The sequence below is a fragment of the Arabidopsis lyrata genome, assembly GCF_000004255.2.
Source record: "Arabidopsis lyrata subsp. lyrata unplaced genomic scaffold ARALYscaffold_7, whole genome shotgun sequence".
In the NCBI taxonomy this organism is placed as follows: Eukaryota; Viridiplantae; Streptophyta; class Magnoliopsida; order Brassicales; family Brassicaceae; genus Arabidopsis; species Arabidopsis lyrata.
The window spans coordinates 2,733,059-2,748,794 of NW_003302549.1; the positions used below are offsets into that span (position 1 = coordinate 2,733,059).

Genomic DNA, 15,736 nt, shown 5'->3' on the forward strand with positions numbered 1-15,736 from the left:
AAAAAGTTTATTTTAATATCTTTTCTTGCAATAAAATGTAGAAAATGCAGTTCTCCCAAGACTTTTTATTTTGGAAAAACATCTAAATAGTTTTTTATTTTTTACATTTAATTGTGAACAGCATTTGCTTGCTTTTGTTTTTACTTTATCCACAAAATTATTCTCAATGCTCCCAAAAGCTGTCCTTGCTATTTGTTCATCGCCCATGAGGTCATGACCAAATCACATCTTCTTCAATCATATATATTCCCTGATTTGTTTTCATCATTTATTCGATCTTTTCTTCATATAATGTTTTACATATATGTGCATCTTCTAGATGAATCTGAAGATGCTATTATAAAACTAATCAAAATTAATTCGAAAGACTAACGCCTAAATTTATCGGAAAATTTAACGCAAAAATGAAGGAAACTTTGTCTGGCCACCGCCAAATCACATCTTCTGCAATAACTTAATACTACTAAAATGTTGAGCTTTTCAATCCAAAGATGAAATAAAATAACAAATATTTAATCAAAACGTTTGCGTTTATAGATGCGTGCAAAACATTACATGAAGAAGCAGTTACTTAAAAAAGCCTTGTATCAAAGTGGAGAATACAAATGGAAACTGTCAAGTGTAGATCTTTAACAAACTAATTAAAGGTAAATAATGTAAAGAGTTCTTTCGAACAAAAGAAATGTTTCTTAATTCAAGAGTGACAAGAGTCCTACTATTTCTGATATCACTTATGTGAATACGTCAAATTACGTACACAAGCATGATCTAACAATATCTCTATGTCTAACAACGTACACATGCAACTGTAAAAACGATATAGATATGAATAGCGTTGTCGACAGAAAGTTTTGGTCGATAAGAAAAGGAAATTAACAGTCGTAACCTTATTTTCTTTTCTTTTTATCCCATATTTTGATACTCTTTTGGAAAAGGAAAAAACGCTCAAGCTGAAAGGCCACAATTAAACTAACCCCCAAAAAATCTGAAAGGCCATTATGGATGGATTTGGATATAAGAAGCTCTTTTTTAGTCTTTAGTTCTTTAATTTTGAGTTAATTGATGATCTAATGAATTTCTAACTCTTAAACTTTGAAACCCAAAACTCAAGTATATATCCTGTCTATTTAAAGCCTATATCTTGTTTCTGAGATAACAATGAAAAGAACAACAAAACTATATGCAATGGGTAAGAACAACAAAAAGTCAAACAGCATCATACTAAATATATTAGAAAGGATAAATCTCCATAAATTTATATTTGATTTGCATCATATACAAAGAAACTTATTTTGTTGACAAAAAAATAAAATTTACTTTAATATCCCACAAAATTATGTTTTTAAAACAAATTTTATTTTATGTATCCCACAAAAATATAAAAAAAAACATTAGAATGTACATTCCACAATTTATATATACAGATTTTGCCAATAGATTTATAGATTATCTTCTAGCAGAAAGCCCATTTGTAAATGTGGAACACTTGATGAGACTGATTTCCTTCTTCACTAAGACATGCTCAACATTATACACTTTTTCTGTTTTTTTTTGGGTCTCTCTCTCTCTTTAATAATTTATGAACTTTAACTTTGCTTTTCCGAAATATGAAAGACCCCATTTTGTAAAAACAATGCAATTAACTTTTCTTTTCTTTTTTTTTTTATAGTTTTTGAGTCACCTATTAAACTTTCCGTTATGGACATGACTGATTTTATGAAAGAAATTGAAAATTTCTGTGGTGGCTGGCTAAGTTGATAAAACTCTCCCTTTTCTTTAGATTATCCATTGGTTTCGTAGACTTTGTATCATCCAAAATTTTCTCTCCTTTTTTTCAGAATTCTGGCGCTTATGAAACTTTTCTTGAACACAATTTTAAATGTGAAAAGGTGGAACTAATATACGTATGGACCCCTCGTAAAGAAAAAGGTCATATAAAATTATTCATATGGTCCTTGAGCAAGTAGCTTTTATTTGATTCTAGAATATATGGTTCTACTGAAACAAATTATCTACATATTAGTCGCCTAATTCATTGTTAACTTACTCGATCCATAGTAATGAAAGATTTCTAAGTTTGATATATATTTTTCTAAGTGATTGATTGGTTGGGACTGTGACAATATGTTTTAGTTTTAAAATTGTGACTGCGATAAAATTGGCTGTAAAGTTATGGTTATGACTTATGACTTAGCCATATGGCGTACGTCTCGACGAATCAAGCACCTATACTGAATTTACTATCAATCGAAAACCAGCTTAATCGAAACATAAAAGATTATACTCTCACATTCTATCTCTTTTGCTCTAACCATATCTTGTGTAACTAACCCAAGTAACAAGTCCAGTTAAAAGGTCCAATGAGAGTAGAATCTTTTTTTTTTTTTTTTTTTAGCTAATAAACATGAGCCCAAATGATGAGTTCACCAATCATCATAGCATCACCTAGTACGATTTACAGTTTCTAGAACAAGACCTAGAACTAAGCCTAGCTTTAACAAGTAGTTTATGGATAACCTTGTTAAGTAGCGGTGTTGAAAAAAAAAACAAGTAAATATTAGAATGTCCCACATTGCTTGAGATTAAATCTTTGGATAGTATATAAAGGATGTGACAATTCTTAACTCTTAAGCTAGCTTTTGGGTTAAGTTAAGCTAGCTTTTGGGTTAAGTTAAGCCATATTCCTAATAGTAAATGAAATAAAATGGTGAGATGAATAATTGCATAAATCCTTTTAGATTTCCATTAGTCTTGCAAAATCACATGATGAACTTTAAAACACGACTTTACAAAAATGTGTGACTAGTAAAACCCATATGAAATCAAAGAGTCATTGTGGTTTGGTCCAAACTAGGCCTAATCCGAAATGTACAAAAACAAAAATATAAAATTTCAGACGGTATTTATTTAATTTATGAAACTAAAATAAAGTATATCCACGTGGCCGTGAGAGAAAAAAAAAAACTCATCATCCTCTAGGGTTTCAATTCCTTGTTCCAGTACTTGATCGTAGCGCCGCTCCTCTGTTGTCCAGACTCCAGCAGGTCCAATGGTGTGTGCTCTCTCACTCTCTCCACTATCTAATTCTCTCTCCTTCTTTGTCTGATGATCTTACTTACAGTGTCTTCTATGTCTGATTCTAGGCACCCAAGAAAGACAAAGTTCCTCCTCCGTCCTCTAAACCCGCCAAATCCGGTGGCGGCAAGCAAAAGAAAAAGGTCGCTTTTTTTCTTCTAAAAATCCCATCTTTTTTCTGGCAATTATCTATCTTGAACCATAGTTTGATCTGGGCATCTCATTATGATCCATTTTCCCCTGTTTTTGCTACACCAAATTTGATTGTTATTTGTTTGGATTGTAACAGAAGTGGAGCAAAGGAAAGCAAAAGGAGAAAGTGAACAACATGGTTTTGTTTGACCAAGCAACTTACGACAAGCTTCTCTCTGAGGCTCCCAAGTTCAAACTTATCACTCCTTCTATCCTCTCTGACCGTTTGAGGGTAAACCACTTTCTTTGATTTCTGAAAGTTGCAAACTTTTCTCTCATAGAATATGCATTGGTGACATATTAGCTTAGAATGTGTGTTAGTACTTCTTGATAGGTAACATCGAAAGGTCTTTACTTGATAGCTTTGGATTAAGACATATTTGCTTCTTTTCGATTATCGAGTGATTGTGTCGCGTATGATTCGAATAGTTTGTAATGAAGATTGTGGTGAAAAGAGTGTTTTTAATGATGCTTGAGTAGTGTAAGTAAATTCCCCTGATCAATTTTAGCATTTCATGTGCAAAGATATTTTATTTTATTGATACCTTGATGTCTTGTTTCTATGAGAAAGAACTCTTTAGTCTTTGGTGGTGCCTTAACGTTTTTTGATGTAAAACTCTGAATACACATGGCTTCTAGATTTCTACTCGTTTTGACATGAGCTTGTGTGTTGGTACAGATCAATGGATCGCTTGCTAGGAGGGCGATCAGAGAATTGATGGCTAAGGGAACGATCAGGATGGTCTCTGCTCACTCAAGTCAGCAGATCTACACTAGGGCAACCCACGGCTAACTTCCTTCGAATGTTTTAGTTGTTTATCTATCTTTTATCCAATGTCTTTATGAACCATTATCTTTCTAGAATGCACCTTTACTTGCAGACATTGGTCTATACTACTTAATCCTATGAGAATTTGGAGATAAAAAGATTGTTTTGGGCATTTTCAAAACATTGTTTGTAAACAAGGCTCTAGAAGTTTACTTATATGTCACACGGTAAAAATGATTACACCAGTAATGAGATTTGATACTTGAAGCTTTTGTAGACACAATTCCAAGTGTATCTGAAGTAGGTAGATTCTAGTTCTGTATTGTGTTCTGACACCAGCAAGATTGGCATGACAGAATTTGTTCACCTTAAATCCTCAGCATTCCAAACGAAGAGGGAGTTGGTCTTTCTACAGCCGGTCGGGTTTGTACCGCTCAGAGCCTTCCTCATCATTGCCATTGCTGCAATACTTGGAAACTGCTTCTCTAGCACAGTGCCCTTTGGGTTAACTTGTTGCCCTCCTCTTGGTTCATGAGTTTATGCAGCTTTTTGCTTACACCATCTCTGAATCCATGGGCTAACGTCTTCTCCTCCTCCCATATTCAGATTCTTGATTTGTGATGTGGAGGATTTTTGATATCTTCTGGATCCGGGTTTGTTGATTCCGAATATTCTGTGGAAGAAGTAGTTCACCTTCTTCCCCGATGATGGTCCTTCTTCGAAAACCATCATGCTCTTGGTTTCATTTCCGCTGATATCTGATGTGTTTGTCTTCAGACGTTTGACATGTGATCTACTGTTGGTTTCAGAGTCCGACCATATACGCTTGCACTCTCTGAGCAAGTTGGTGTTGAGAAAGTGTTCCACGTTCTTACTTTGCGTAGCTTGACTGCTTGCTTCTTCTTTGTCCCCATCTATCGAATTTTCTCTTTCAGCAACAATAGGCGGTTCTTTGTTCATGTCAGGTATTAAATCGACACTTTGAACAGCTGAATCAAGATTAGGAAATAGACTCAACCAGGACTCTGGAAGATGTCGACTCTTTCAATAGTTGACCATCTTCTGGTAAGTTAATCTCCTTGGCATCTCTGTTACTAGGAGTCCAACGACTCAACCAGGCAGATTCATGACCATGAACACAACTTTCTGTCTTAATCTTGCTTAAGCCCATAAAATGTTCAGACATTTGTACCTAAATCCTGGAAGAAGAAAAGGCAGTTGGACTTCATTAGGGAGTAGGGACATAAATCAAATATCTCAGTCACTCATCAGAAGGAACAAAACAAGTGTTCTTGGTTCATTTATGCTCAATGACCATGTCCATGTGTATCAAACTTCATTCAAATTTCATCATTCAACTGGTGGAATACCGTATAGTGTATATATAATATCTGCCTCAAATCCTATACAGTTTCGAATCTTGGCTCTCAAAATTACACCTAACCCCTGTCAATTGCACTTGCATTCATTTTTTCAGAAAGAGGGATCATTTTTTTTTGTACGGATACGAATCGATGGAGGCAAATAACAATGAGTAATCACATCTTGTTGTGGTCATTTCTATAATTTGTGATTTTCTTGTGGTGGTGTTTCTATATTTCAAGACATCGATGCTTGAACCTATGATCTTGATACCATGTAAACAGTTCACTGGATGTTTGCTTCTTTGAATCATCATCAGAACTTCAAAAGCAATGTCTTACACGATTAAGGTCCAAATTCAGATCAATAGGGTAAAGATAGTACTACATGAGAGACATTGGAAGTGTAAAGAGATCTCTGAAAAATGATAGTGATCCTTTTGCTATTTGGTTATAATTCTAGAGAAGAGTATTAAGAAACTCGCTCACGGTCATGTATTTGACATCAGGGTAAAGCTCAGTACCATTCACTCCACCACTAGACTCGATGTTGAAGTACGTGTGATCTCCTTTGATAAAGACAGAGTATATGAAGACCATCTCCATGTTATCCGGGTACGGAGTTTCTGCATCATTGAAATAGAAAGCTCAAGTTAAAAAATAAGTTTTGCAAATTGAAGGCAGATGTAGTAGATGTGCTGATAATGTTATGATGATGGACCTTGGATCTTCTTGAGAAGTTGATTCTCTGTAACAAATGTTTTCTCAAGCTTCTTCTCAATCTTGCCCTCCCAGAGCCCAACAAGATCATTCATAGAACATATGTTTTCGGGCGGTCTAAGGTACAAGGTTTTATTCAGTGTTCGAGGATCATCTATCGTTTTGATGGTAAATGCTGCAACATCGACATCATTCACGAACACAGCTATACACAAAACACACAGAAAAAGAAACACTCAATTTCCGACCACAAGATTGTCTATTGCAGAAACTACTTGTTAGTTATAAAATTGAACAAAAAGGGCAAACCTTTAACGCTCCCATCTCCAAAAACCGTGACTTTATCGATTGGAGGCGATTGAAGCCCCGGTTGCACAAGCGATGGAAGTAGAATTCTCATGAACAATCCGCAGCAAATGTATGTATATGGAATCCCCTCTGATTCTATCATACGCTTAATCTCACATTTCTTTGAATAGAACCCATGATCAAGATCGGAGATTTGAGTTTTATCAGGATTTGCTCCATATTCAGCAGGAATAAACCTCTGCAACAGTAATTAAACCATGTTCTGCTCTAGTAAGAGATCTATCCTCTCATCATCAACCAGAAGCAAATTCAAGAACCAGTTTCTGCTATACAAGAATCTAAAATGTGATTTATATGGCCACTATTTGATCAAATTGATATAACAAAGCAATGATTAAGATAAGAAGAGACCTTGATGGAACCAGCTTGTTTGATGACTTTGATAAGGAGTTTCTGATCAAGAACATGTTTTGATGGAATTGCAGAGATCACCACATCTACTTTACTCACTGCTTCTTCTAAGCTTCCTTCATCCTCCAATGAACCCTAAAATCCATAAAAACAAAATCCAAATCAAACCTAGCAAAAAAGCCAAAGACTTTCAGATTTGCGACATCCCCTATTGGGGAAATCACAGAAATTATGCAAAGGGAGAGACTTTGAGGAGGGTAACGCCGGCGTCGGAGAGAGATTTCAGCTTAGCGGAGGAAGTGGAGTTTCTGATGAGCGCGAAAGTCGGGTGACCCGACTCGATGCTGAAACGGGTCAAATAGTTCCCTAATCTTCCTGTTGCTCCGATGATCAAAACTCTGCTCTTCTTCTTCTCCTCCTCCATTTATAATACCTCTCCGTACAATTCGTGGTATAGAGGATTAGATTAGGGTTCCTTTTTAGTTCCAATGGGTTGTTCATAGGTTTTTAATCTCACTAAGTTCTCTTACAATGTACTTGACAAAACCAAACACATCACCGTTTTGTCCGCGAGAAATTGTCTCGTGAGTCCCTTTTTGTCCAAGCATCGTCTCATATCTCCCCTAATAAAACACAATTTTATTTTTATTTAAAATTAAATCGAAAACTATGGATATTACTGATATACCCCAACCAAAACCTCAATATTACTGCTAAAACCTGGATCTATTCGAACCAGACCCGATCCATTCTCTCAACCCACCAAATTTCTTTTGTTTTTGAAATCGAAAACGAGAAAACTCATCCCCAATTCAAAGAGAAAACCCTAACCGTTGGAGATTCTCTTGCTCCGACTTCCTCTCCTCTTCAAATCTTCCCAGAAATTGTAGTTGAGAGATTGCGAAATCATCTTCCAACTTTATTGATTCCTTTTCTCGTTTCTTGTATCCCGTTTCGAAACCTCTCCGATAATGCCTCCAAAGAAAGGGTTAAAGAGGAAGAGATTAACAAAGGCAACGGTGGAGCCAGGCTCGACGGAGGAGCCATCCCCGACGGTGGAGCCATCCACCACAACGACGGTGGAGCCAGGCTCGACGGAGGAGCCATCCCCGACGGTGGAGCCATCCACCACAACGACGGTGGAGCCAGGCTCGACGGAGGAGCCATCCCCGACGGCAATTGAGGGAGAACAACAAGTCCCAGAGACATTAAGTCCGGTTTTAGAAGAGTCTGACAAGAATGAGGAAGAAAATTCAAAGAAGAATGAGGAAGAAGAGAGTGGCGAAGAAGAGAGCGAAGAAGAAGAGAAAGAAGAAGAGAAAGAAGAAGAAGGGAATGAGGAAGGAGAGGAGTCCTCCGATGATGATGGTAGTAGATCTTTGGGCGGAGAGTCCTCCTCTGATGAGAATGATAATGAGGAGGATGAGATTGCGCCAGAAAATCAGCCGGAAAATGCGATGGTAAGTATTTGAATGGTGTGAAACTGGTAGAACAGGGTAAAACTATGTGTATATCTGGGTACTACTGGTAGAACAGGGTAAAACTATTGCAACTGAGGTATAATGTGTGTTTGAATTCTATGGTTATTGGTATAACTGGTAGAACTGGGAATACTATGTGTTTGAATTCTGGGTATAACTGGTAATACTAGGGCATTACTATATGTTTGATTTCTGGGTAATACTGGTATTACTAGGGTATAACTATGTGTTTGAATTCTGGGTGAAACTGGTATTACTGGGGTACAACTATGTGTATATTTTCAGGGTAATACTGGTAATACTCGTAATACTATTCGCAGAATAATGATATATGGATGAATGTCTATTCTGTTGCAGGAGATCGACGAGGAAACAATAGCAATACCACCGCTGAGTATGTATTTCCCGCCTTCAGAATATGTGAAGAAAATCAAGCTATCAACTCGGTGCTATATTCACGAAGTGTTGACTACATTCGATGAGTTGGAGCCTCCGATGAGCAAGTCTGAGAGGGCATTTTTTGAGAATCATCCGAGTTTTCAACACGTCTTCCACATGCCAAGAGACCCACAAGTCACCAAGATGACGACTCGGAGCAAGAGACAGCTTGGTTGACTGATTTGTCTCTTTGATGTTTGGATTTGAACTTGGATTTGTTATGTTAATTGTTTTGGATTTGTTATGTTAGGATTTGAATTTGGATTTGTCTTGTTAGGATTTTAATTTGGATTTGTTAAGTTAGTTTTATAAATTTAATTAAGGAATACGGGTAAAACAGCTATTACTAATTAAGAAATACGGGTAAAACTAGTAATACTGATAATGGTAATACTGGTAATACTAGTAAAACTGGTATTACTAATTAAGGAATACGTGTAAAACTAGTAATACTGATAATGGTAATAAGCTTACAAAGTATAGGAAAGTCTCACAAATCATAGAAAAGTCTTACAAAGCATAGACAAGTCTTACAAAGCAAAAAATAAGCTTATACATTAGTGAGCGGCTAACTCCGAACGCATTTCTCCACTAGATGAGCGACTAACTCCTTCAGTTTTTGGATCTCCTTACCATTACCTTTCAACTCCGAACGCATTTCTTCTTGATAGTACTCCAAGCTTTGAATCTTTTTGTGATGGGTATCAACCTCCTCCCTTAAGTTAGTCACCTCTTCTTCCATAGCTTTATCCCAAAGTTTCCGAATGTGTAAACCATCATTCTACAGTACAAGAATTCTATATCGAGATCAATTATTCAACATACATCTGGGTAATACTAGTGTAACTAGTAATACTACATACATCTGAGTAATACTAGTGTAGCTAGTAATACTACATGTTTACGGGTAATACTAGCCTAACTAGTAATACTACATACATCTGGGTTCTCAGAGATCTACCAGTTCAACAAGTTCTACCAGTTTTACTTTCGGGTCAATAATGATACTATCTATTTACCTTATACACGTTGCATTGATAGTATCTCTTCCCTTTGTCACCATCGTTCTCAGAGATCTTGTCGAGGATGCGTCCACCACAAGGACATCTATTCGGAATTCCTTCCATCATTCCGACTTCTTCTAATTGATCATAAATCTTCTTAGCGTTCTTCATCTCATCATACCATGGATCTCTCTCACACAATCGATCCATAATTGAAAAAGAGAGAAAGATTGAAGAGAAGGAAAAAGTTGGATCTCGTTTTCTTGAGCTTGGAGAGAGAGAGAGAGTAAATTGAGAGATAGAGAGAGAGAGGAGAAGTCTCGATTGTGAATTAGAAGTGGAGAAAAAAAGAATTTTAGTTATTTGTTTTTGTTGATTTTGGGTTTAATTGATTTTGGGGGGAAAAATTGGAGGGAAAAAAAATTTGGGGGGAGAAATTGGAATTATATGCCCACGTGTGCGCACTCAAACCCACGTGTGCGCAGTCAAATCCACGTGTGCGCAGTCTTTGTGACATGTGCGCCGTTTTTTTTAACATAGTTGTACCCTAGTTTTCAGTTGTACAAATTGTCCACATAGTTTTACTTTTGGTGTTTTCAAATTTAACCAGTATTACACATCCTTAAAAATGATTTATCTAGTTGTACACTTGAGGAAACTCTATTATTATTGAATTCTAAAGGTTTAATGTAATAAAATGTTAAAAATATATAAAATTGTAAAATATCAATCCTAAATTGGAGTTTATATCAAAAGTGAGCTTAAAAGTATAAGGAATATGTTGGATGTAGTCTCATAAAACAATCTTACATGAAAATATTTTTTTTTCCCTATTCTTACTTCGTTTTAAATCATTTGTAAGAGTTTATTATCACTTAATAGTCTATGTTATAGTTGGTGTTGAAAAAATTAGAAATATCAAATTTCATAATTTTCTTCAGTAGTTATACTAGTTATACCAGTGTTACCTAATTTTTTCATTAGTAATACCTGTTATACTAGTATTACCCTTACGCCAGTGAATTAAAACCTAGTATTACAGGAGGCAAATCTAGTGTTACATAGTTGTACAACGCAAATATGGTTTACAAATCATCAAGTTCAGATAAAATCAAATACTATGGTTGCCAAATAACAACCATTGCAGCGATTGCCTCGGCCTCCTTTTGTTTTGAGTCCTTTGACGTTTTGGACGCCTTTCCCCGGTGGATGGAAGCCTCAATACTTTTGTTCTACCCTTCTTCTTTTTACGAGGCAGAGGTAATACCTTCAACGCTTTGATCTCATCTGGGATATCCCACTGTGACTTATCCGGGATCAGTCCAATACCGTCTTCCCATTCTTTTTTAAACTGACCAGCTTCTACAACAGGCGGTGGCTCAACGTATTCATCACCCCTATCATCACATCTATCCATAGATTCATCACGTGATCCAATCTCAGGATCTTGAGTATCATCAACCTCCATTATTGCCTCATTTGGTACTATTCCTTGTTCCTCCTCGCATTCGCACAAAACGATGGCAGCACTATCTCTCATTTCATCCTCATTTGAATCCAATTCCACATAGTTCTTACCAACAGAACTTTTATTGAGGAGCTCCACTCTCGACAGTTGCTCGGGCAATTCTGGTGGAGTGATGACGTCCACATTCAAAACATATCTACGGTAATTTTCACCTGAAGATATATAGACACCTACATCCTCATCATCACTAATGTAAATCTCTTCAGTTGGTCCCATCAGCACAGCATTGTATCTCATTTGCAATTTAACCTTACTTTCATCTAATCCAAGCTTCGTGCATATCCTACCTTCTAACATGGAGAGCGTTATTTTCCCCTCCGATGTATTCATCATCAAGCTATACATGCGACCTTTGCATTTAAAATATATGATCACGTTCTCCATCATTGTATCCTGCAAAAACAATACAAAAACTCTGTCAGTTATACTAGTTGTACTAGTTGTACTACAATTCAGGGTAATACTAGTATAACTAGTCATACTACATGTAAATGGGTAATACTAGTGTAACTGGTGATACTACATGTAAATGGGTAATACTAGTGTAACTAGTCATACTACATACATCTAGGTAATACTAATATAACCAGTAATACTACGTATATATTTTTCAATAGATTCAGGTACAATTCTACCCAGTTCTACCAGTTGTACTTTCGCGACAAGAACTCAAATCGAATGGTTTCGGGTTCAAAACTACAATTCACTATGATTCAGTTGCTGTAATCCATTTCTTACCCATTTACAGACCTATTCGACCCAGAAACTATGCATAAACTTCCAATGTGCATATCCAAACACAATTTGCTTAATCTCAAATCTAATTGAATTGAATCTCCTACATTTCTAAATCAAAAACTTCAATTTGAAACTCTATGCAGCTCGAACAACATACATTTTCTCTCTATCTCGACGCAGCTCGCCGGAGGAGAGGATAGGGCTGCAATGGCGACTCAAATCGAATTTTCCGGCGAGGAGAGCTCGAGCTCGCGTTCTTCTCCGCGTTCTCACGTTTTTTTTTTTTTTTTTTTTTCATTTCACAAAATTAATTAATTAAAATGAGGAAAAAAGAAAAAGAAAGGGTAAAATCGTCAGATCACATTTCATTAATTGGGAAGGGGATATGTAGACATAAAAGGGATATAAGAGGTTTATGATTTACAAAAGGGGAATTATGAGACATTTTCTCTTTTGTCCGCCACGCTTCTTCACTAACAGGTTTGTTTATTCATTTGCTTTAAATTTGTGGTTATTCCCGATTTTTCTAAGTAACCAAAACATAGATTAGAAAATGTTTAGTGATAATGGAATTGCTAGAAGATGTAAAACATAACGTTTGTTTCATGGTGGCATAGAGGACTTGTGGCATTGTATAAAAAAATAAAATCCTACGGATGATCATTGACCACAAGGAAATGAGAACACACCTTGAAAGACTACGTCCACTGGTAAGAAATATATAACTGGTTTGCAATTTATACACTCTTTAATTTGATACATAAAATAATGGGCGGGAAATCTCAAGTCAATAATCTAGGGAAATTAGTAAATAACAGCTATAAGTTTGCTCTCTCTTCTCTTCCGATGAATAATTTGAATTAGGGAACATTGTTAAGTTGTGAATCGTTGTTCTTAATCAAACTCCTAAACTCCCATAAAGATTCTGCACATAAGAGTCCCACATTGAAGGAGCTTGGCCATTCTGTAACATAATCAAACATATATGACAAAATATTATTAAACCAAACTTAAATTAAATGATAGATCATAATGACAGAGTACTTAAAATATGACGTACGTTGAAGCATGACAGTGGATCAGAACTGGTTTCCGCTTGCTGCATTGGATTGACATGATGATAACCGGAATTAACCATCTCATTGGAATAGCCGGAATTAACCATCTCATGAGAATAACCGGAGTGAACCATTTCAGGAGATGGCACCACAGTCATTGGAGTTGAGACAATTACCTGGTTTTGAAATTCACATGGCCTATTTTAGTTCATCTAATTAACCTTTAAAGTTAAGCTTTTTAATATAAACACAAACAAATCAATGACTAACCTCTTTGTCAAAAATGTCATCCATATCAAAATCCGGCCTTGGATTCACAACTGCTAGCTTCATCGATAAGAACTGTTTTAAACAAAACACATACATTATTAGGAAGGTAATGCAAAATTAGAGTATTAAAAACATATTTTCTACTAATGGAAATGAATTCTCAGACCTCAATTTGTCTCTGAAGAGACTGAACATAGTTAATGATTTCATCAAGCATCCCTGCTTTGCCTGTAATCTTGTCGCATCCAGGAACCAAATCTTGTAGAAACTTCATTCTCTCACTAATCTTTTCTCTTCTAACCTTCACAAATTTAATACTTAATAATTAGTCTCAATGATTACAAAAAAAAACAAGGTCGAGTCTTAATATTGAATTTTAGTCAATGAGTCTCACTCACTCGTTCTGCTATGCTGTGACTATCAGTGGCTTGACCTCGTCGTGCACGAACATGAATATAATCCGTTTTCTCCAATTCCTTCGTCACTTTAGATGAATCGTTAGAGCAATTGTTCTCTTCTTTCTTGGCTTTGTTTTTCATCTTCTTGATGCTTTTTGGGCTCCCATTGTTTAGCTCTGTTATTTTCGACTTTTCTTCTTCTTCTTCTGTTACTTCTTCTCTGTTCATCTTCTTCTTCTTCTCATTACGATCCTAAAAGCACACACAGAAGAAACAGATAAGTGAAATCTCAAAGTAAGATCTGTTTACTTATTCGTTTATAGAACTCAAACTTAGGTTTCAAGAACAGAGTTTTACATACGAACCTTAGTCTCTGTATCAAACTTCCTTTTCTTGAAATTTCCAGTCCCAAGCGTAGTTTCTGGGGAAATGGACATTCTTGGATCACCTTCCACCGTCGTCTCCCCGTAAATCATCGGAAGATTCAAACCGGCAGTCGCAAGATAGCCGTCCATCTCGCCGCCGTTAATCATTGATGAATCGGCAAAGAAGCCGGCGAGAGGAGAATCAAAGCTGGGATTGAAATACTTGAGGTGAGCCCTTTGGCGCTCTAGGACCGACATGTCCGTGCAATTGAGTAAAAGGTCACCTCCTATAGCTCCATTCATCGTTATCTTCTTCTTCTTCTTCTTCTTCTTCTTGAGAAAACAAATTGCTTGCAGTGAGAAAGAAACAGAGTAAAGGTGAGGGTAGAAGAGGAAACGATATTTATAACAAAAACCATCAGCTATTTACTTAGTCCATATTCATCGCATCAAATAAAGTAGGCCCAGATACAAATCTGGAAACTTTAGATGTTTGGAGATAATTGAGATTGAAAAAATGAGAAAACAACTAAAAATCGTGACATAAAAAAAAAAAAATTAAGAAATAATTAATAATCGTTTTTAATAAAACATTTATTACGTAATATATGCATGTATATTGGATCTTGATTCACTAAGTTGGGGATAAGTTGGGGATGTCTATTCGAATTGAAGCGTCTTCTTCTTTAGGTTTCTAACTTTCTTTCATTAAAGGAGCACGTGAACTTCACGTGGGACTGGTTTTGCTGTTGTTAGGTTGTATAACACAAATGAAAAATTGAAAATCATTTTCAAGTTTGGCATAATCTTAATTATGTTTTTTTTTTTTTTTTCGACTGAATGATTACCATAGAATAAACCAAGGAGAATTACAAGGTGGAATACAATTTGAAACACAGGACCGATACTTTTTTTCTTTAAGACCGCATGACTTCCGACGTCCGCCTAGACGCTATTAAACGTCGACGGGGTTCTTGTAAACATCGATCGGAGTTTTTGTAAACGTCTCGGACCATGACCATCATCTACTGTCCATACGCGGCTTATAGGAGTATCTAGTTGGTATTTTAGAACATTGTCTCGTATAGTCTTTATATCTTCGAAGCTAAGTAAAAATGAAATCCATTACCCCTATATATGAATCAGATTGGTGCGCTAGATATTTCAGCTCAATGGGGTAACAAAGCAAACACTTTACCTCATTTTTCAATAACTCCGGTCTTAATTTAGCTAGCTACGACGCACTGTTCACATGAATTTATTACAGATATACTTCGAAATCTTGTTATTCAGATCGATCATGTGTCTGATCGCCATGCTGTATATATTGGCTTACTACTCTATCGTGATAGGCTAATACTGAGACGGCGCAAGACAGACTGCCACGTGATCGCCATGCTCTTTGTATGCAGAAGGCCCATCACATAAATTACTCACAAGTTAGTTTTAGTCTTAGATCACTTTCACCGATTTCGGTGAGCAAATATCTCGAAGAAAAGGACCTCATCTCCATTAAAGTATGGCATTGTTTTAGATTCTCAAATATGTTTCCATTTATCCGACTTTTTATTTAAGTTATTGGAAAACCCTTTATGTGATTGATATAGGACATGATCTTC

General features: G+C 36.1%; 5 protein-coding genes across 6 annotated transcripts; 2 read left to right on the forward strand and 3 right to left on the reverse strand.

Annotated features, from left to right (window-relative positions):
• The first annotated feature begins 2,926 nt into the window (after positions 1-2,926).
• LOC9305210 (40S ribosomal protein S25-3) lies at positions 2,927-4,217 on the forward strand. Its single transcript, XM_002867067.2, has 4 exons — positions 2,927-3,052; positions 3,144-3,218; positions 3,365-3,499; positions 3,947-4,217. Exons 1-4 carry the CDS (start codon positions 3,050-3,052, stop codon positions 4,058-4,060), a joined length of 327 nt encoding a protein of 108 aa, XP_002867113.2. The 5' UTR covers positions 2,927-3,049; the 3' UTR covers positions 4,061-4,217.
• A 157-nt stretch (positions 4,218-4,374) lies between these two features.
• LOC9303186 (F-box protein At2g16365) lies at positions 4,375-5,614 on the reverse strand. Its single transcript, XM_021018967.1, is given in 2 exon segments — positions 4,375-5,069; positions 5,071-5,614. Coding segments are annotated over 2 exon segments (822 nt in total). The 5' UTR covers positions 5,223-5,614; the 3' UTR covers positions 4,375-4,399.
• A 73-nt stretch (positions 5,615-5,687) lies between these two features.
• LOC9305211 (probable pinoresinol-lariciresinol reductase 3) lies at positions 5,688-7,401 on the reverse strand. Its single transcript, XM_002869094.2, has 5 exons — positions 7,085-7,401; positions 6,838-6,972; positions 6,427-6,664; positions 6,119-6,322; positions 5,688-6,023 (listed from the first exon to the last, which is right to left on the reverse strand). Exons 1-5 carry the CDS (start codon positions 7,259-7,261, stop codon positions 5,857-5,859), a joined length of 921 nt encoding a protein of 306 aa, XP_002869140.1. The 5' UTR covers positions 7,262-7,401; the 3' UTR covers positions 5,688-5,856.
• Positions 7,402-7,808: 407 nt separating this feature from the next.
• On the forward strand, positions 7,809-8,475 carry LOC9305212 (glutamic acid-rich protein). The gene is made up of 2 exons (XM_021016761.1): positions 7,809-8,297; positions 8,440-8,475. Exons 1-2 carry the CDS (start codon positions 7,809-7,811, stop codon positions 8,473-8,475), a joined length of 525 nt encoding a protein of 174 aa, XP_020872420.1.
• Positions 8,476-12,663: 4,188 nt separating this feature from the next.
• On the reverse strand, positions 12,664-14,607 carry LOC9303187 (transcription factor bHLH63). Of its 2 annotated transcripts, XM_002869095.2 has the most exons (6): positions 14,118-14,601; positions 13,753-14,004; positions 13,521-13,655; positions 13,355-13,426; positions 13,087-13,260; positions 12,664-12,990 (listed from the first exon to the last, which is right to left on the reverse strand). In XM_002869095.2, exons 1-6 carry the CDS (start codon positions 14,418-14,420, stop codon positions 12,925-12,927), a joined length of 1,002 nt encoding a protein of 333 aa, XP_002869141.1. In that variant the 5' UTR covers positions 14,421-14,601; the 3' UTR covers positions 12,664-12,924. The 2 variants fall into 2 exon arrangements, with proteins under 2 accessions (XP_002869141.1, XP_020875433.1); XM_021019774.1 differs by lacking the exon at positions 13,355-13,426 and having other exon boundaries at positions 13,087-13,218; positions 13,527-13,655; positions 14,118-14,607.
• Positions 14,608-15,736: the final 1,129 nt, after the last annotated feature.